At 40.6% G+C, this 22979-nt stretch overlaps 1 protein-coding gene across 3 annotated transcripts in view; it reads right to left on the minus strand.

Annotated features, from left to right (window-relative positions):
• Nucleotides 1-22979, minus strand: part of RABL6 (RAB, member RAS oncogene family like 6) — a 257979-nt gene that overhangs the window by 46200 nt on the left and 188800 nt on the right. For 2 of the 3 annotated variants that reach the window (XM_029614010.1, XM_029614011.1), the window contains exon 12: nt 15421-15784. In XM_029614010.1, the coding sequence (XP_029469870.1) occupies nt 15421-15784 (364 nt within the window). Of the gene's footprint in view, nt 1-5258; nt 6505-15420; nt 15785-22979 lie in introns of those variants that run through there. The other variant, XM_029614013.1, reaches the window with a different exon arrangement.

The following is a 22979-nucleotide window of genomic DNA, read 5'->3' on the forward strand; positions in this document are numbered from 1 at the left end:
TAGAGAGAGGAATATCGAGTAAGAAAAGGGAAGTGATTATCCCCTTGTACAGGTCCTTGATGAGGCCTCACCTGGAGTACTGTGTTCAGTTCTGGAGACCGAGACAGGATGGAGGCAGTCCAAAGAAGGGCGACCAAAAAGGTGGATGGTCTTCATCGAATGACTTATGAGGAGAGATTGAAGAATCTAACCATGTACACCCTGGAGGAAAGGAGGAGCAGGGGTGATATGATACAGACTTTCAGATACTTGAAAGGTTTTAATGATCCTAAGACAACAAACCTTTTCCATTGCAAAGTAATTAGCAGAACCAGGGGTCACGATTTAAAACTCCAGGGAGGAAGACTCAGAACCAATGTCAGGAAGTATTTCTTCACGGAGAGGGTGGTGAATGCCTGGAACGCCCTTCCGGAGGAAGTGGAGAAGACCAAAACTGTGAAGGATTTCAAAGGGGCATAGGATAAACACTGTGGATCCATAAAGTCTAGAGGATGTGAATGAAGAGAAGAGACATGGGGGTGGCTTGCGGGAATGACAGCTACTACCTGGAGATTAATATCCTTATTCAATAAACATACACTCGGTTAATGCGACTCCAACACTGCTCTAAGCTTCAACAGTAAAATGAAGAAAAAAAGGATTTGCATCCACAAAAAAGCAGGGGAGTAGCTTGCTTGTTACGGCGGTTACTACCCCAAACCAAATAAGACTGATACTTCACTTTCAATGCATATCCAGCATAGCTCTCTATTTCAACAGCAGGGGGAATGAAGAAAAGAGGATTTATATTCAGACGACAACCAACAAGGACTGAATTACTTATTCTGGGTAAACAAATAAGCATGGGTGTAGCTTGCTTATTACGGCAGTTACTACCACGAATCAAGCCTGATACTTCACTTGGAATACATATCCAGCACAACTCACTGCTTCAACAGCAGGGAGAATGAAGAAAAGAGGATTCATATTCAGACAACCAACAAGGAATGAATTGCACAGGCTGGGCAAAAAAGCGTTTGAGTAGCTTGCTTATTACGGCGGTTACTACCCCATACCAATTAGCTAGATACTTCACTTAGATGCAGCTCCAGCACTGCTATCTACATCGATGGCGGGGGTGGAAGGGAAATAGAACCAAAAAGTTACTTATAAGGGACAAGAGTAACAGATAAGTAAGAAAAAAAATAAGTGTGAAAGCTTACTGGGCAGACTGGATGGACCGATTGGTCTTCTTCTGCCGTCATTTCTATGTTTCTATGTATCTGGGTTAGTACGACATGACTAGCTGCTGCCATGTGTCCTAGGACTACTAGAAGAGCTCTTGCTGTTGTTTGCTGAAAGGAGAGCAATTTGCTGATAAGGGGGCACATGAGATTTGCTCTGTCTGAGAAGAAAACCAGTCTCTCCTGCTGGGAGTCTATCCAGACCCCTAAGAACTTTAGTTTTGCATAGGCATTAGATTTTACTTTTCAAAGTTGAATAGAAAACATAAGCTTTGTAAAAGAGAAATAATTTTGTGTAGACAAATCACACCTTCTGTGTTCTTGCCATGATTAGCCAGTTGTCCAGTTAAGGGAAAACTTGAATCCCCTATCGTCATAAATGTGCTGCTACTCCCACAAGACATTTGGTAAAGTCTATCAGGGCAACTGACAAGCTAAACGGGAACACTTTGCACTGATAGTGGGCAGAATTCACCTTGAAGCGAACATAGTGCCAATGGGAATGGTGGCTGGGCATCTGCAGGTAAGCATCCTTGAAGTTCAAAGTATACATCCCATTTGCATTTCTGAATGTATGTTAGAATCATGCTGAAGGAATTCATTTTGAATTTCTCTCAACATATATGCGTGTTCAGATATGCAAGATCCAGAATAGGCCACAATCCCCCTGATTTTTTGGGGATAAAGAAGTACCTGGGTATGCTGAGACACCAGCAGGGGCTCTGTCGCCCATTGCTGCAGAAGAGATTGAACTTCTAGGCAAAACTTCGGCAAACGTGATGGATTCAGCTGAAGCACTGAACAATGCAGAAGAGATGGCAGTTGGGGGAAATGCAAGTGGTATCCAAATTGCATTATGTGCAGACCTAAGGATCCTTATATATTTGGCACCACTTGACCTGGAAAAACTGGATTCTGCCCCTGATCAGATGAGGTGGATGCAGCTTGGTTGAGGGATCAAAAGCTCAGTCCAGGCTTAGGCTGGGCTGGTTGATTAGCTTTTAGTTGATGGCGCTCTCTTTATCTAGGCCTAGTAGAAAGAGGCTGTTGATGCTGAGCTGGGGGAACTTGTGGACGGTATTGCTGGTAAGAATGGAATGGTAGTCTGTGGAAATTAGGTCATTTATAGTGATAGAACTGCCATCATAGGGTAGATGGTTGTTCAAAGACCACTGAGAGGGATTGCCACATTTTGGTCCTTTAGCTACATAACTGTTTCTCTTAACTTTTCTCCAAAAATAATATCTCCAAATCATGGAAAGTCCACTAGCTTTTCATATACATCCTCTCTAATGCTGCTGGCCTGAAGCTCTTCCATGCATCACACTTCAATGGATGATGCAGAAGTTCATGAGATGGAATCATAAGCTTCATAGACTGAATGGAGGAGGTTTTGAATGCCCTCTTCCGTATTCAAGAATGGATGAGGGTAGTGTAAGGAATCTTCATCTATTTTGAGAAAGGGTTTTAATTTTTGGAGACAGTCGTGGATATACTGGACCATATAAAATTAATGAATGGTGATGCTCACAGTCGGCATGGAGCCTGATATACTTTCTTGCCAAAGTGATCTAGAAACCTGTGGCCCTTCCTTAGTAGAAACTGGAATTGCGTTTTCTTTGTTTTTTCATCACAGACTTGACCACCACACCAAACTCTTGAGATTTTGCACCCTGTACTTCTGATCCAACTTTCTTGCAGTCAGCATGCCAGAGATAGATATTTCCCACATTCTCATTTGCAGGGCATTTAGAATGGTGTGAACACACAAAACTACTGGTTTAGATGGGGTATCAACAATTTGCAGCATCCCTAGTAATTCAGAGTGGGAATCTTTGTCCTTACAAACATGGACACCGAGTGCTATTCCCATCTTTTCAAGGAACTTTGAGGATGAAAGGTTTTCTAGAGGTGATGTATGTTCTAGTAGCTCTAAAAGAGGATCAGAGGATATGCAGGTCCTCATCTGAACCTAAAAAGTACCAGGTCACTCACCTAGGAATTTAATGAACAGGAAGGTAAGTAGGAGGTTCCTCCACTAAGCAAGGGAGGTGGTTCCTGGCAGTCCATTTTGAATCTATTAGACTCCACTGCACTGGATTGGGATGAGGAAGAAGCTTAAATAATTGGTTCTGAAGGAGTGTCTAGCCCTATGGGTGACACCGGACTCTACTAGGTCAAATTGCTGATGCCAGCGTCTGAAGAATAGGCTGTAGAGATTTATCAGACTGCTTGAAAAGGGCAGAAATCTTTACCAGAATGGAGTCTTTTTCCAGGGACTGGTATGGTCTCTGGCCCACAATAGGCTGTAGTATATCTTCCTTCAATACCAGAATGAGCTCTTGTGTTTGAGATTGTGGTTGCCGAAGTAAGTGGGAGTATGGAGCTTATGGGTCAAGCGGCTCAAGATGGAATCCTTCTGCCATTAAGCGAAGCAGTGAAAGCGCTCTAGTGACTGAAGGTGGAGCAATCTCATTCCCTCTCAAGCTGATAGGTTGCATACAATTGCATTGGTAACGCTGCTTGAAGGATCTTGGGCTCTAGTATAGTTGAATGCTTCAAGTACTTTGAAGACTTAGACCTGATCTGCTTTGATGTGAGGTACTTTGCTTGCATCAAGGAATCTGGAGTAGTATGTTGATGATGCTCTGATACATCCTGGTTGCACCCTGTGCTCCCGTCTCAGAGTCAAGCCCTGCATGCATTAGGGTACTGATGCATCCGAATGGATTGATGCTTCTCTCCACTGATGGAAGTCCAGGGGAGACTCATGGCATAGACTGCAGACACATTCTCAAACATCTCTGAATCATTGATGATTAACATTTCAGGTAAAATACTTTGTGAAACAGAGATTCAAGACCTAGATTATAGGCTTTCATTTGTACCCAACTTGTATCCATGATCATTTTGAGTGCAGAATCTTAGTTTATACGTTTTTTCAGGACTTTACAAATTCGTTTGTACTTTGCTCAAAGTCCACAGAACAATTTGGATATTTCATTTATCAAACCTCATTCTACTTGGGTCCCATATTTAGCTACGTTTTGGGATTTAGTGCTCTCTGATTTAGCATCTCTGGAAAGTTGTTCAGTAAGGTCAATAATCTTACCGCACAAAAAAAGCAAGCTTTGAATTCTCTTGTGCAAGACACTATTACAGTAAAACCAGCAGATAAAGGCAGTGGCGTTGTAATAATGGACACCATAGCCTACAATGCCGAGATGCGTTGACAATTTTTGCAAACATTTCTATATGTATTTTTCTGTTGATCAGACACCTACTCTCCAGAATGTCAGTGTGTTGTTGAAGAAGTCTTTGAAACAGGATTTTTGACTATAAAAAATAAGTTTTCTCATAGTTAAACATTCCAGAATCCCTGTACTTTATTTGTTCTGAAGATTCATAAATCCATGATTACACTCCTTTGCTGCCCAAACGTTTCTGATAATGGCTCTGTTCTAGAGCTTTTAGCTCAATATATAGATCTAGTTTTATAGCCATTTGTGTCATTCTTGTTCATATATACAAGAACTCGTACATGCTTCACAATTTAAGTCCCTGACTGGTCTGTCCTCACATTCCATTCTGACTACCTTAAATGTGGAGTCCTTATACACAAATGTCCCTCACATTTGATTTAATAACGTCTGCTCTTCAACATTGTCCAGTTTCTTATCGCTTACCTACCTCGTTATTGTATACATTTGCCACATTTGTATGTCAATTACTTTGTTTTATGATGATTTTTATCTCCAAACATACAGAGCAGCTATGGGTTCCCTAGTAGCCCTGGACTTAGCTAATTTATATCTTTCTCAATTTGAGGGAAATCATGTATATACCAGTTCTATTTTTTAATAAACCACTTTATAAATTATTTTTTTTTTATCTGGATAAGGACAGAGCAAAATCTTTTTGTTTTATAATTGACTTAATGCAGTGGATATAATTTGCATTTTACTATGTATTACCATACATCCCAGATTTCTTTTTTGGATTTTTTTTTTTTTTTTTTTTTTTAAAGAGGGTTCACCTATTTACATCACAGCATATCAGAAAGAAGTGAATCATAACTTACTCCGTTTTCAAAGTTATTATCCCAGGCAGTTTAAATGTGGTTTACTAGCTGGACATTTCTTTAGATTATGTAGGCTTTGTTCATCTTTAGAAGATTTCAAGCACAAATCTAAACATCTAATCTAGTGGTTTGTTTCTAGAGGCTATCCTTTACACATTGTCAAGCAAGTTTATCATTGAGCACGGTTCATAGAGTACTCCTTAAATCAACATCTGTAGATGATCACTATACGAGTATTCTGAAATAATTTATCATATTCCATTGCAGCTATCGAATATCCTTGCCATGTACTGTATATTTTCAGAGATGCCATGGATTTTTCAAGAGGGGCTTAGAAATTATGTGGTCCATGCATTTTCCAGATAGCGTGTCAGTTGATGCACAGAGGTGTCATTATCCTTGTAGTAAATGTGATTTGTGTGCCAGTATATTATCCTGGTAACAATGGACTCACCCTATTACAAGATTCAACATCAATTGCAGAAGTTACATGGATTGTACATCATGCTCAGTGATTTATGTCATACAATGTTCTTGCCCCTTGGTGTATGTAAGACATACAAAAGTGGTCTATTTGCACCCACTTATAGAGCACCGGAGTTGAGTTAGAAAAGCGAAAATACAAGCACCATTGATCCAACATTGCATCTCATAATCACATCTGATCGGTTTCAATGTTCCATGAATGAACAGATTACACTATCTCAAAAGGCGGCGGTTTTCAAGTTTTATTAAATCGCCGTGAATATTATTGGCATTTTACTCTCAATACAGTATTTCCAGCAGGATTGAATGAGAATATTCAATGGCACATTTTGTGAATGATATTTTTAGTTGGTTACAATTGAATTTATTTCATCATTTCTAGGAAGGAGTGACATTCTTGCTTTTCAACCATTAAGGATTTTTATATTTTTCTTAAAACCACACTTTCAATAGGTGGGAATGTGACTATTCAGAGTTATATATTTTATGCACAAGACTTTTCATATGTATTAAAAGTTTATACAGTCACTTGGTGGTTCTTTTGATTGGTTTCTATTTCGCACCTTTTTGTTTTTAAAATGGAGGTTTATTTCCTTTGTAGTGGCCGTTTAGAAGTATAGCAATGAGGAGTCCCTGATGCAGAGGTCGTCATCTTGAAACCCTGGTCCACAGTCAATTTAAGTTGTTTTTGTGGAAAAGATAAGTGGCTCTTATCTGCATATTACAAAATTAAAAAATTATTATATAAAAGTTGTCTCACCTACGATTAAAACAAAAAACATGTAATAATGTTATAATACGATGAGCAATGGCATACGATTGAATTTATGATGGTTAGTATTTTGTTACATATTTATGCTCTGATATGAGGAGAATTTTTTTTTATTACACTTTCAGATTGTTCTTCTCTATGATTTTTGTTAATACTTAAATACAGAGTGAAAACAAACATGTATTTATTTATTTATTAAAATAAATACATAAACAAACAAACATTCTCCTGCAGGCATAAAAGTTTTTCTGGTCATGCTGCTCTGGACCCAGGCAGATGTAGCACCACTCATGGCCATTGAAAATGGTCATTACCTTTCTACAGAAACAGCCCTTGAAACCACTCACCACTGGCTCCTTTTTCTGGGACATATTGAGGCAGCTAGGCCTCTTGGTAAGGACCGCAACTTTTTTTGGGGTGCTACTGAAGCAATTAAAAAAAAAGATCAATTGGACAGACAAAAATGAAGTTTGTGAAAAAAAACTCTGAGAAGAGACATAGTACACGTCCGTGATAGTGCTCATACAAAAAATGATTGAGGAGGCTAACGAGGCAACACCTGAGCAGAAACTCCCGAACATTCTCAATAGAGTTCAAAGCTCTATTATCTTGGAGAGATGAGTCCATTCAGTCCCACTGGATAACATCACCCACATATAATGGCTAATTCATCCTGCTTATCAGCAGAAAAAGATTTAAATACCTCAGAGATATGAATGCACAGGCGGTGGGTCTCTCAATAAAAAGGAGGCTTTGGAATAAGGAGTCAGGATGAGGGTGAAAGAAGGTAGACTGAGTAGCAGCCTAGAAATTAGAGAAGCATATTGTTGAACCAAGGAAAAAAAAGGGTTCAAATCCTACTGACACTCCTTATGACCCTGGGCAAGTCACTTCACCCTCCATTGCCTCAAGTACTAATTTAGACTGTAAGCCCTCTGGAGATAGGGAAATACCTATAGTATCTGAATGCAATATGCTTTGAAGTGTCACAAAAAAAGTTAATCTAAGCTGCTATTTCATTACAGAAAGGGTGGTGCAGCAGAGGTGGTGGAGACAAGAATGATAGTCAAATTCAAGAGAGCATGGGATAAACTCAGAAGATTTCTCAAGGAATGGTAAGCATTGTAAAGCTGAATAGTTGAGCAGACTAGATAGGCTATAAAGTCTCTCTCTGATGTCGCATTTCTATGTTTCTACGTTCTTGAGCAATCCTTCATATTGCTTCTGCCTTTCACATCTCTGTGAGCTGTATCATTGGAATCTATTTGAAAATGCTGAACAAGAGCCTCATAATTATTCCATATTGATACAGTTCAGAAATTTAAAGCGACCCAACAGGTGCTTAAAATTTTATCAATTTTTAGTAGCTGCAGCTCTAGCATTATTTGAGATCTCTAACATTTTTGTATGATACGTGATAAATTACATAGAGCTTATCAATCAATGACAAACTGAGTCCAGCACACTCTTAACAGTATCACCAACAGAAAGCTCAAGCCTGTGATCAGCAAAATACTAGAATAGTCCATTTGGAAACATCTTAAATGATCTTCTTTACCCAACTTTTCTCTCAGATTATAACAACTGCAGCATCATAGACTACTGACATCAGAATTTTGCATATAAATTCAGTACAAATACCCAGTTATTTCAAATTATTCATCAGAGCAGTGAATATTCCTTTGGTGGACACATCAGAAGTTTAATCAAATCAAGGAACAAGTTAATGGATTTTTCCATTTGTGTAAACATAAATAAATTCACAAATATAAAATCAGTATAGAAGTAACACTTAGTGGACTCGTTGATAAATATGGAGAATTTGGAGTCTGAGTCAGTGTATTATGTATTAAATTCAATTTCATCATTTTGGACACATGAAGAACAATGTTTGAACATGCGCATATCCACAGCATTTAATTCTTGAAGATCAATTTCACTCTCATAATCGAAGAAAGACTTATGCTTTTTAGTGATCTTATATACTGTTCTGAATATTTTAGCAGTTATTTCCTTACTATGAGCTTGTGCCTTAAACACCTCTGTCGGTTTCTCCTTTTGGGATTCAGATGTGTTTTTTTCTGCTGTTTTACAGGCAGAGCTCTCTTTGTAATCAAATATTTCTTTTGCAGTGAAGTTTGTTGTTTATATCTAGAACAATTTCAACTTCACAACTGGCCCATTCAGTTGAAATTTTCAGACTGTTTTTTTTTCCACCCCCAAAGTTCTGATCTTCAATGCATCTGCTGCAACAAGTTTCTTTTCTTTTACAATAAGCCATTTGTTTTCCTCATAAAAATCTAACTGTGAGGCTGACCTACATGTGGGTATATCTGCACTCATACTCACGTAACAGTCTTTACTGAATATTTTGGAAATTTCTTCATTTTCCATTATAAATTACCTTCTATTTTTTCCTTTTTTCGTATGTGAAAGTAACCAAATATTTTCTTACTCACTGTGTAGCAAATTCATTAAATCTCAGAGAACCACATTTTAATTTGAAAACAGGTACAGGAAAGCCGTTTTAGACCTTCCAACAGAAATTAAACTCCATTTGTACTAAAATATCTTTCCAAAAATTAAACTAGGAGACACTCATACTTCCAATACTGTTAAGCACTTTGCTTGCTCATGTCTATATCGTCAGTGACCTATTAGTATCTTCATTTCAGTTTATGAGAACTTTCTTCTTTGCATAGAAAATTTATTCGGGGGGGCGCTATTCTGCCGTGCTACTGAATGGACACATGAACCTGCTGCTCATGCCCCACTTTTCATTTTTGAAGTTCTAAAGTCGTCAAAATCCTGGTTTTTGGGTATCACGATCTCACTAATCAATCTATAGAGCATCTACATGGCCACTAGGAAGAGAACCGCCGATGTGAAACAGTTTTCCTTTCACAAACTACTGGCAGAACTAACCAGTGAAGCGGGTGAAGATGGCGGACAACTTGCTAACAATTTTAAAAAGCCATGCTTGCAGGCCACAGAGGAATTATCCTATACCGCCGAGGGCGATTCTAATACTGCCCCAGATTTTCAGGACTTTCCCATGTGGTCTGAACTCCGGGAGTGGTTCCTAGAGTTGAGGTCAGATATGCGGCAACACAAATCTGAATTAATGGCATCCATAGCTGAAATACGTGAAGACCTCGCATCTACAGGTCAGAGAGTAGATGAACTGGACTCTCGCACAGAGGCCCACAGCACTATGTTGAACACACTGAATATCCAGAATAAAGCCCTGACTTTGAAATTAGCCTCACTCGCCGATAAGATAGAGGACTTAGAAAACCGTTCGGGGTGCGCTAACCTTCGCCTGCAAGGGATTCCCGAGACGGAAGAATTTTCTGATTGTTCCTCCGTCTCATCAGAGCTCTGTACTTACTTGCTAACCCATGCAGATGGACAGACCGAGGACACTCCAAATTCAGAAATTCAAGTTCGAATTGAAAGGGCTCACATAGCGTTGGTCCCTCTCCGAGGTAATAAGTCAAGAGACATTGTCATTAATGTGCACAGCTATACACAGAAGGAATCTATCTTGAAAACAGCTAAAAGGCAGAATTTCTGACAGTGGCGGGGAGTGAAGTTTCTATTTTTAATGATCTTGCTCCTAGCACACTCCAGAAGTGTTTTGAGCTATGGGAAGAAACTAAAGTTCTGCGAAAAGAAAATATACGCTATAGAAGGATGTTCCCCTTTGCTTTATTTTTCCCAACATAAAGGAGTCTCCTGCCGCATTAAAACTTTGCAAGATGCAGCAGAAGCGTTTCAGCAAATGGGATTGACGGCGAATTTAAGGTTCCTTCATCCATCCCAGCTGCTGCGATGACAGACTCCAAAATGGCGCAGAGTCAAAGTGCCGAAGGCTCCAGCAAAAATCGGCTGAGAAGGGAACAATCACTCTCGACTGGAGATGAAGAAACATTGAACTGTTTATTCAATGTGTGATTACTAACAAGGTGCAAGTTTTCAATATCTTTGCTCTTGTGAACAGTGACATTTGTGGGTTTTTTCTTCTTTTTCCACTGCAATTATTTTAAGACAACAATTAAGAGGCTTTGGAACTTAATTATACAACCACCAGAACTATTATTTTTTAAGCCCTAAGTGAGTTATGAAGGGCTACACTTTCTATTTAATGTAGGGCAGGTTGGCATTTTTCTGTAGTGGGGGAAGATCAGTTCTGGGATCTTTTCTTAGTCATGCAAGGACCCTCCTGCGGAGGGTTTCGCAAGTTAGGAGATGCGAAACACCAGAGGAGAAATTTAGTGGGGATTTTTGTTCATACTGTTTATTGAAATGTTTGAATTAACAGAGAATACCAGTCTCCTCCCATTTTTTTAGATTCTTATTATTTGATAACATTTATTCCAGTCACTTATTGGCCTACCTTAATGCACCCTATTTTTGATATTATAATAAGTGATCCGCATAACATCACTTAGGGATAGATTTTCAAAACCTATGCACATGCATCCACATGCGTGTGCGTTACCCAGCATGCGCATGTTATAAAATGCTGGGTCGGCACGTGCAAGGGGGGGTGTCTAGTTTTGCAATTACACGCAGTGATGCATCGGGGCCTTCCCCAGTTGCCTCCCAGTCCGCTCCCCAACCCTAACCTCCCTTCCCCTTTCCTGCCCTCCCCACATCCCTATCTTAACTACCCCAAATTTTGTTATTTTACCTTTTCCTCCTACCTCGGAGCAGGAGCAAGTTGTGCGCGCCAGCACCACAGCAAATGTCCTTTGTGCTAGGCCCTCTCGCCCTGCCCCGCCCAGGCTGCCCCTTTTTCAAGCCCTGGGACTTACATGCGTCCCGGGGTTTACGCGCGTGCCTGGGCCGTTTGAAAATTGGCGCGGCGCGCCTAAGGCCCGGCCACGTGCTTAAACCCTGGGATTTAAATGCGCTGGGGTTTGAAAATCTACCCCTTAATGTTAAAGGCCTTAATACCCATAGGAAACACTTTTTGCTATGCAAGGAACTATTAGGACATAACGCCTCAATTGCTTTTATTCAGAAGACATCTCCGCAAGACGCAAGAGCATTTGCTCCAATTTCGGGAATACCCCTATGAATATTTAGCAGCAAGTGGGAAAGCAGCCAAATATGTTGAAACTGGTATTCTCATTTTCTCCCATTTAACTCATGAATTGCTAACAACACTCTGATCGAGGAGGTCATTACGTTTTGATCAAAATATGCATAGCAGGAAACATTTATACATTTCTGTCATTATATGCCCCCAATAACAATCTGGGAGGTTTTTTTTTTAGAATGCATTAGGGAACTCCTGGAATCTCAAGGGGACGGGTCTATTATAATAAAGGGAGATTTTAACTTCTTGCCATGCTCGGACCTTGATAATTCTGGCACCCAAACTAGGTTACCAACGGGCACTAAAAAAGCCTTTCACACCTTGCCGGGGGAGTGGGACGTGGTAGATACCTGGAGACATCTATTCCCCTCCTCCCGATCGTATTCCTTTTATTCTTCTCCACATAAAACATTCACGCATTGATTTTTTTCCTAGTTGACAAAACTATACTGACAAAGGTTATCAATGTGGGAATCGAAGCCTCACATAGGTGATAATGGACAGCGCTTCTGGCGATTGAATGAATCCTTACTAAGAGACAGGGCCAGCACGTCCATTAGGCGAACTTCGGCAGTTGCCTAGGGTTCCGAGCCGTAGGGAGCGCCGAAGAGCAGCCACGTGGTGCCACAAGCGGGGCCTATCCGTCTCGCGGCAAAGAGAAAGAGAGACTGTGTGCTTCTCGCGGCCCTGAGAAGCACACAGTCAGCGCCGAAACAGGCGGAGGGGGGGGGGGGGGGGGCGCGGTAGAGCAAGGGTTGCCTAGGGTGCCCAATACCCTTGCACCAGCCCTGCTAAAAGATGATGCCTTCCAAAGGCTTTTGTAAGGTAGACTGAAGGAATACTTTCAACTTAATTCTCAAAAGCACACTTCTCCAGGGATCATTTGGGATTGCTCAAAGGCTGCAATGTGAGGTCTTATTATTTCCAAAGCAGCTTCGTTTAAAAAAGACGGAGAAAAAAAGCTCATTGAACTCCTAGACAAGATTGCACGGCTTGCCCAACAACATATTCGCACTCAATCAATGCATATCTATCATAAATTGCTTGTGGTAAAAACAGAACTTCGATGATTAGATGAAAGTCAGTTATTACATATTTTAGATTTAGCCAAACAAGAATACTATGAAGGAGGTGATAAATCAGGCCACAACATGGCAACTGAAAAAACGAACGGCTCAGGGCTTCGTCACTAAAATCAAAGATGCCAAGGGGGAGATGCATGTGAAAGTTGATGAAATTAGGAATTGCTTTTCGGAATTTTTCTCAGCTTTATATAGTAAAGATCTAGCTATAAGCGACCCCGACACTGCTGAATACTTGCAATCGATGGAACTGCCCACCCTTTCCCCTGACCAAATGGAATTTTTAGATTCTCCCATTACCTTTATAGAAGTCTCACAAGCGATCAAAATACTTAAACCCGGCAAAGTCCCAGGCTTGGATGGGCTTTCTAGTGCCTACTATCGCAAATTCTTCCACATACTAGCTAAACATCTCACTACTCTTTTTAATCATATTAGACAGGGGGGTTCCTTTTCTCTACATTCAGATGTTGCAGTAATCTCTGTCATCGCTAAACCAGGAAGAGACCCGACAGTCAGTGGCTCATATATTATATCTCTGATTAATCTAGATCTGAAGATTTTGGCTAAAATATTAGCTCAACGCCTCAACAGATTCTTACCATCTTTAGTCCACTTGGATCAGGTAGGATTCATCCCACAACGAATGGCAGCAGATAATGTGCGAAAGATAATAGATTTAATTTGGTGGGTTAATAGGGAACATCGGATATGGGATACGACACACTACACTCCCTTAGAGATAGAAAAAGTCTTGGTTGCTCCCTTACATTTATACTCTGTTTTACAAGTTAAAACTCAGGATTTATAGCCATTTTTAAAATTGGGACTTCTATGTTTGGTAGTTCAGGAGACTTGGCAAATACTTTGGCACAATTGAGTCACTCTTCTTTAATATCTCCCTATTTACCACTTAGTGGGAACCCACAGTACTTGCCGGGGTCCCAGTATTGGGTGTTCAATTCTTGGAGAACAAAGGGGGTCACACTCATCTATATCAGGTTGTTGGGGCTGATACTTCCATTTTTGGAATTAAAACAAATGTTTGATCATACAATGTACTTATATACAATTGTGGCACTATATGGGTAGTTTGCCAACTGCTCAACTTCAACATGTATTTTGTGATGACTGGAAGATTTCTTTCAAACTGAGGATTTTAGGAGGATGAGAATTTCCTGGCTTATGATCTATGTCTTCGTTGCTTGATAAATGGAATGGTAAACTCTCCATAGTACTTTTGAACTCTCAGTTGAGGGTGGGATTGCATGGTATCAAGACTTTAGTGTCCTCTGGGAAACTGAGGGAGGCGCAATTTAACACGAACTTATCTTTCTCCCGTATGGGCGTATAGGTCTGGTATTGTTATCACAGATATTTGTCAGAAATGTAAAAGCGACAGGGGAACATTGCGTCATGTCTTTTGGTTATGTTAGCCCATTCAAAAATTCTGGAAAGGGATCCAAGATGTTTTTGAAACCATGCTTGCGCAAAATAATTTTTTCCCCCGAAGCTGTCCTTTTTGATGATTCTGCTTCTTTCCATATTCAGGGTAAGGGTAATTGGCTTTTAATATGTAAGGCCTATTTGGTGGAGAAAAAGAGTATTCTCTCGATGTGGTAAACAGAGGAAGCTCCATTGCATTGGGCCTGGAGAAATGCCTTCCATGAGTTAATGTTATTGGAAAAAATGGGGGCGGGACGCCTATGTAAATGACGAAAGTTTCTTACAAATTTGGAATGTGTTTCTTCAAATTTTGCCAGTTAAGATCCGTAGTTTTGTGCTTAACAGTATGTCATTGTGAATTTTGTCATATTTTTGTCCATTTTGCAGTCATGGGGGATTTTGGATTTAGTATGTATAGTTGATTCGGTGAGTAATGAAACCTGATTCTGGTAATTTGCCAAGGGGGAGAGGAAGAGGGTTGGTTTGTTTTCGGGGTTTAGAGGGATGTGTTTAATAATGAATGTATTCTCAAACAAAAAATTCATTGTATTTTCTATTATATGTGGTGAGCATCAGAGCAACCGCTTGTCGCATATGTTATTGTATTTCAGTATAATAAACAGTTTGAACAATTAAAAAGTAATGAATGTTTTTTGTTCACCATCTTGGGCCATAGGTATTTGGCAGGATAGACATTTTAACAAATAAATAAATATACTTTATACTTCAAGGTTTTCTGTGATTCTAATATGAAAAATGCAGGCATGTTTATCAAGTTCAGCCACAAGATAAAAGCAATGACAAGAATAATATATTTGACAGTAAAAAAAGAAACATTAGCAAACACGAGAAATCCTGACCCTTCACTCTGGAAACAGAAAAAATCATTCTGCCTTGGCATACAGCAAACAAAGTTTAACAAATGAAAAAATATATATATATATAAAATTATATATAATTAGACTAGCTTAATACATTTCTTGACTAGCTTTTGAAAGCTAATACTCTCTTCCTCAGGTCACAAATTTATTAGAGTATTAGCTCTTGAAAGCTAGTCAGTAAATGAATTATGCTGGTCCAACTGAAAGGTATCACTATATATATTTTTTATTTACCTTTATTTCTATGCATTGGAATGGATTAACATGTAAACCACACTCTTTTGGCATGTGACAGTGCCATGCAAATTTCTATAGGCTCTTATCACAATGTACTCTACATACCACTTTCTTAGCAGCGCTGTCGGAGTCCTCACTGTCAAAATCTGGATCATCCATCACAAATGAAAGCATCTGACTGGCAATTGGCCCTTCCTGGTCACTGTCTGACTCTGCTGTCTCTCTTCCTTTCCCTTTTTGCTTGGGAGTGGACAGTTTGTTTGGGACAGAGGTTTTCTGAGGCTGCACAGCAGATGAAGAGGCAGAGAATACAGAAGCAGGGCTCAATCCATCAGGCTTAGCTGCAGAAAGCTGTGTGTTGCCATTGTTATCAAGCCAAGAAGAAGAAATTAAGTTAACTGGAGGTTTTTGGTTCGAGATTTTGGTGGAAGCCACTTCCTGTTGGGGTTTCAAGGAATTTTTGGAAGACCTTAAAAGAAAAACAAAATTCTGTAAACAGCTTTTCTTTGTAGCACATTAATTCTAAAACTTTACCACCATTATTATATCTTCAGGTTTCAGTAATATGCAGCAGGGCTCTTTAACCACCAATTGTCTGCTTGACTAGCTGACAAAACTACATCTTCAGTTTTGTGTACAGTTACACCAAAAAGAGATCACTGAATTTTTCTATTACACAGGAAAGGGTAATTATTTTCAAACAAATTCTATGCTTGTTAAAAAAAAACAAACAAAAAACCCCCCAAAAATAAACATAAAACATCTACAACTGTCAAATTCTTATTTACAAAAAAGTACCTTTTATGCACAAGTATGAAGAAGACAAAGCAACCCTCTTGCTTCATATCACTCCATGGTCTATTAGCATAAACTTGTGCAAGGTAACATAGTAATATAGAATATGACAAAAGATAAAGACCCAAACGGTCTGTCCAGGCTGCCCAGCAAATTATATAGGGAGTGACTGCTGCTCTGTCCAAGTTACCCTCAGTGCCTTCTGTTAAGGGTAGTAGCACTCATTCTGCAAGAGATACCCTACTTCCAGAAACATTTGACTTCACCTAGCACAATAAATCTGCAAAGTATTCCAATGCACTTTCAAAAATGTACAGTAACCAGAATAAAAAGTCATCAACCCGTGCCAATGTAGACCACAATACGTCTACTCCCTTTTTCTCATATTGAGGAACTATGTTTTGTTATAATCCATCTCCTCACCGCGAGGATCCTTGTTTTGTTTACCCTGTCTTTTCTTAGCTGCCTATCGTTACCCCCTCTCCCAGTTTGAACTTCCCTGTTAAAATGTAATTTTCCAAACTTAACTTGTTGACTGTAAACCGACATGATGTCCACAACGAATGCAGGTATATAAAATGTTTTAAATAAATAAATAAATAAAAGTGGGACTGTCCTGCAGTGTGTCCAAGTACTGAAATAGACTGAGTGGAGGGCAGTACAGAAAAGGAGCAAACTCCCCTAGAAAAGCAGATTGGGGGGTGCGCAGTTAGGTCCTGAAGGGTTGGGAACCAGACATGACGGGGCCAATAGAGAGTGATCAGGATCATGGAGCCTCGATCCTGCTGCAACATCTGGAGGGTCTTGGATTGAGTGGAAGGGACGGGTAGGCATACAGCAAGCCCACTCCCCAGTGCATCAAGAAGGCGTCCGCTATCGATTCTATGCCCCTCTTGCTGAGGGAGCAAAAACTGTATACTACCTGTTTTCCATGGAGGCAAACAGTTCTATGTCTGGGGTCCCCCAACAGTGGAAGATGCGGTTCGCTACCTCCTGACTGAGGGACCATTCGTGAGGTTGGAATATCAGACTCAAGGCTTCAACCAGGATGTTGTCCACTCCCAGAAGGTAGACCGCCTGGAGAGTTATACCGTTCTCGATGGCCAATGTCCAAACCTTGACTACTTCCTGGCAGAGGGGGAACAATCCAGTTCCCCCCTGCTTCTTCAGGTACCACATGGCCACCTGATTGTCGGTCTGAACCAGAACCACATTGTTCACGAGAAGCTTTTGGAACACCCGAGGGCATAGCAGACCGCTCGCAGCTCCAAGAGGTTGATCTGGAGCCGTGCTTCCTGAACCAACCACAACCTTTGGGGGAAGTAACTCAGAACATGCACTCCCTACCCCGTCTGAAAGGCATTGGTGATAAGAGTGGCCTGGGGCTGAGCATTCCAAAAGGGACATCCCCGCTCCAGGTTTGAGGGGCCTGTCCACCCACAGGAGGGATTGCCGCAACCTTTCTGTGACTATGATGTGAGCATGCAGGTCCTGCAACGCCTGACACTACTGAGAGCATAGTGTCCATTGCACACTGTGCATGGTAGCCGAGCAAATGGGGTAACATGCACCATCGCTGTCATATGGCCCAGCAGCTGGAGAAACTGATGAGCAAAGATATGTAGGCAGCTGGAGACATGTCGTGCAAGAGCTGCTAAGGTCTCTGCCCTGTCCCGAGGTAAGAAGGCCCTCACCTGAACAGTGTCCAGGTGAGCCCCAATGAAGTCCAGCTGTATGGCCAGCTGAAGATGGGACTAGTGATATTTGATCACGAATCCCAGGGTCTCCAGTTTCGATTGTGAGGCTCATAGCACTCTGAGTTCCTTGACGGGAGTTGCCCTTGATGAGCCAATCGTCAAGGTAGAGAAAAACCATGAATTCCCTACTTGCAAAGATGGGCCCTGAGATCCACCAGATATTTGGTGAAAACTCGGGGCACAGATGCCAGGCCAAAAGGCAGAACTCGATACTGATAGTGGTGTCCATCGACCAGAAATCTTAGGTACTGCCAATCCGCCTGAAAAATGGGGATATGGGCGTATGCTTCTTATAGATCAAGAGAGCAGAGACAGTCCCCTGCCTTGAGAAGGGGGATCAGGGTGCCCAGCAAGACCATTTTGTACTTTTCCTTTACCAAGAAGCAGTTTAAAGCTCTCAGGTCCAATATGGACCTGAGGCCACCTGTATTCTTGGGAATTAGGAAATACCTGGAGTAGAATCCTCTGCCCCATTGACTGGTCAGAACAGGTTCGACCGCTTCAGTGGAATCAAGGACAGAGAACTCCACTCGAAGTATTTGAACATCCCCTCGTGGGGCACGGAGGGGAGAGGGGTGGAGGTCGCTGGAAGTGCAGCCGGTTACCCTGGTGAACAATGGATAGGACCCAGAGGTCCAATGTGATTGAGATCTATTGATCTGCGAAAAGCTGGAGATGACCCCGGTTCCATGGGGAAGGATGGCTCATACTCCCTCGCTGCCAGTCAAAATCCCATGGCAAGGTTCTTTGTTGGAGCCGCAGGTGCCAGAGGTGGCCTAGGCTGCCTCTGTCTGGCCTTGGGGACAGGCCTCTGAGACCTGGACCTCGGTGCGGGCGGATAATATTTATGAGGCTGATAGAAAGGCCATTTCGGACATTGCTGTTTGGGCTTCCTGGTAGGCTGTCAGAAGTACTAACCGACAATTGCTGAAGGGTCTCATGGTAATCCTTTAGCTGGGCCACAGCCTCTTTAATCCTGTCTCCAAACAGGTTCTCCCCCATACACAGAGGGTCAGCTAGATGGTCCTGGACCTCCAGGCGCAGGTCGGAAGCTTGTAGCCAAGCTGTCCGATGGGCCTTAATGCCTGCTGCAGAGGATCTCATGGCTGTCTCGAAGACATCATAAGCTGAGTGGACCTCATATTTGTTATACTCTAGGCCCTGCTGGATGATAGTCTGAAAATCCTCCTGGGATTGTTGAGGCAGACGCTCAAGGAACTCCAGGACCTGCTTCCACAGATTTTGGGAATAATGCCCCATGTAAAGCTGGTAATAAAATATGCGGGCAATGAGCATGGCACTCTGAAACACCTGGTGCCCCAGCGCATCAAGAACTTTATGTTTGCGCCTTGGCAGAGCCGAGGCATGGGTACGAACCCTCAGTCTTTTTTCATGGCCGACTCTACCACCACCGATTGGTGGGGGAATTGACGACGGTCGAACCCAGTAGATGGTTGGACTAGGTGCACCGCATTTGTCTTTCTATTAAGCAGTGGCACCGAGATGGGATGCTCCCACAGGTGGTTTACCGGTGCCTTGAAAATATCATGGACTGATACCGCCATCACCTCCTTGGGGGCATCCATGAATTGCAGGATCTCAAGCATCTTGTGCCTAGAAACCTGTTCCATCAATAATTGGAAGGGCACCGACTCAGCCATGGCCTTGACGAACCCCGCAAAGGAGAGATCCTCGGGGGGAGATCGCCGACGTTCCTCCGGGGGAAAGGGTTCGAAAGGCAGATCTTCCAATTCCTCTGAGGAGAATAAGGATGCCTTACCTTCCCAGGGGTTATAGGGGGCCTCATGCTCGCTGTGACCTCCCAGAGATGTGGGGGGGCCGAAGGCCCATTGGTGTGCGTGGCCTAGCCCTCTGGAAGATTCTAATTTAGATGTCTTAGATAGAAACACTTTGATTGTATCATTTATATCAATACAGGATATAAATAAGTTAATGAAAAGATATTTTCAGAAATTTCCCATATCTTTCCATGGACAATCCATAAAAATGTATCCTGATTTGGCACCAGTCACTGGGATAAAGAGGAGAGAATTTCTTGCATTAAGGCAAAAAATTACCTCTTTAGGTTTTACCTTTTTTCTACGATATCCTTGTCAATGTGAAATTAAGAAAGGGGATCATATATATATTTTCCATCAGTTAGATCAATTACAACAATTTGTAGATGCCCAATCATCTGTTACTTCCTCCCCATTGCCCCCAAATGAGTATCCTAGATTTGGGAGTTATATAAATACCAGTTGGTATTGCTATGTTAAGCTTTGTGTTTTTATTTATTTTCCTTAAATATCTCCTTATTTGATTACATTATCTTGACAATGCCCTAATTTTCTTCTTGAGAAGTCTCTGATTTTGAATGTACAAATGAAAGATGTTTAATTTGTTTTGTTTTATTTTGTTTAATGAATGGAAATTTAGGATATAAGTATTAATCTTTTCAAAAATTTGTAAATTCAAAATGATAAAAATTTAAAAAAAAACAAAAAAAAAAACCCCATAAAAATGAAGAGACCAACAAAAAAAATCTCAACTGACCCTGTCAAAAGCCTTTTCAGCGTCAAAACATATCAAGAGAAGTTCAACTGGCATTTATTCGATTGCTCAATGAAAGCAATTAATTTGTGACCATTGACCACTGAATGGCAGCCTCTAACAAAACGCACCAGGGATTCCAAGATAAGATCGCACAGAATGTGAGATAATCTATCAGCCATAACTTTAGCTAAAACTTTTACGACACAATTAAAAGAATAGGTCTGTATGACTTGGGAAACAAAGGATCTTTACCCACCTCAGGAATGACTTTAACGGTGGTTTTATTTAGCTCAGTAATAAACCATCCCTTAACAATCAGGTCCTCAAAACAGAATGCCACTGGTGCTGAAATCTGATCCAGTTACAGTTTATGATTCTTTAGAATATAATTGCAAAAGTAATAATTGGAGTAGGTAACTACACTCAATGTAATATCACGAAGCCAGATAGAGTGCGAAGAAAATCTGTTAACTTGGATTGTTTTTACATAAGGAGTTGCCTACATAATAAACTGAATTGAGAAACATTTAAAGCATATAAGAACTCTTATTTTTTTCCATACTCTATCTGCCTTCGTTACAATATAATTGCCCATAAGTAGAAAAAATGTGAGCTGTTGCACTACTAGAATTGAATAAGGTCCCTGAAGGTGTTTTTATAACACAAATATATTTGGAACACCCCAGGTTTTTGCAAGCCTTGCCAACATGTGGCTTGCTTTATTTCCAAATTGAAAACAAAATATTTGTAATAAAGCAAGCTCTTCTTAGTGAGCTGATGTAAAAGGGTATTGAGAGACTTGAGTTCTAAGGAATTTGGCCTTATTTGCCACAATAGGGGTGGAAGCACAACAGAGTCTGTCTTTATGCAATTGTTTCTCCAGTAATAGTATGACCCTGTTAAGCTCTTTATGTTTTTGGGCTGTGTAAGATATAACATGTCACCTGAGAACTGCCTCCACTGCTGCCCAAAATACAGATGGGGAATTTTGATGACAATTATTAAAAGCAAGTATATTCCTCCTACTTACTTTGTAGAAACCCTTTATTTTCTTTGATGTGGAGGTTTGAATTTTTACTTCAAAAAACCTGTTGTTTAGGTAGGATGAGAACCATTGCAGAGTAGTATCTGGTAGTCCAATTTCTGTGAGTCTCTTGATTAGAATATTATGGTCTAGCATATTGAATGCTGCAATGAGATCTAATAGTACCAGCAGAAACTTTTGACCACTATCAAAACATCTATGTAAAGTTGATAAGATTTCCGTACTTACATGTTTTCTGAAACCATATTGAACTGGGCAGAAAATGTTATTGTTCTTGAGATGTTCTCTAAAAGTTTGGCAATGAAGGGGAGATTTGAGTTTGGTCTGTTATTGTTTATGTCAGATGGATTGAGGTTGTGTTTAAGTATTGGTCTTATTATTGCAAATTTTATAAGATCAGGGCCATTTCCTTCCTTAAGGCTGAGGTTAATTATTGGAGCTAAAACTATTGAAATAGTGTGAGTAATTGGTTTTAAAGATAGGATCGAGATGCTGTCTCTGGGATGTGGAACAGGATTACGGTTTTTAATTAAAGCCTCTACTTCTAAGGATGACATTTCATCAAATGCAGACCCATTTAGCAGGGACTCAGAGTAAACTTAATTTGTTGATTTTAAGTGGAATTAATGTTGGTTGTTAGGTTAACAATTTTCTGTTTGAAAAATTCTGCAATTTCATTACATCTTGACAAACAAATGAACTATATACTCCCCACCACCCACACCAGGAACCTTGGAATTATCATCAATAAAGAACTTTCATCAAGAACCACATATCAAATAAAACTAAAGAAGGATTTCACAGACTTCTAACCCTAAGACACTTAAAACCGCTTCTTAACCCTTATGATTTCAGAACGGTCTTACAACTACTCATTTTCTCCACCTTCGACTACTGCAACTCCTTACTAATTGGAATACCTTATTCAAACCTCAAACCGCTCCAGATTCTGCAGAACTCAGCAGCCAGAGTTCTGGCAGGAACAAAAAGAAATGAACACATAACACCCATATTGATCTCACTTCATTGGCTCCCAATTAAAGCACACATCGAACACAAATCAATGACCACCATTCATAAAATTCTAAACAATGATCATCATGGACTAAATGGCTTAAACATAACCCCCCAGAATCCTCAAAGAAACCTACGTTCAAACAACCCCCCCATCAGAGATGCGCATCTAACAACAAGAGAAAGAGCCTTTTCCATTGCCTCCCCTAAATTTTGGAACTCCCTACCTAAAGATCTGAGAACCCAACCCAACCTCAAAACGTTCAGAAAAGACCTAAAAACATTGCTGTTTCGCAAATTCTACACTGACCTTCATACTTCTGAACATCCTAACTCCCAATCGAACTTTCATCCCAAAACCTCAAAATAACTTCTCTCCAACCAGAACAAACAATCCCTGCTCCTCCCACATAATGATACTTTCTGGACTTGAAATGTTTAACCTCTGTTTAATATACACATTGTTATATTTTTTCCACAATTGTTAAGAGGGTTAC

The sequence above is a fragment of the Rhinatrema bivittatum genome, chromosome 8, assembly GCF_901001135.1.
Source record: "Rhinatrema bivittatum chromosome 8, aRhiBiv1.1, whole genome shotgun sequence".
NCBI lineage: Eukaryota > Metazoa > Chordata > Amphibia > Gymnophiona > Rhinatrematidae > Rhinatrema > Rhinatrema bivittatum.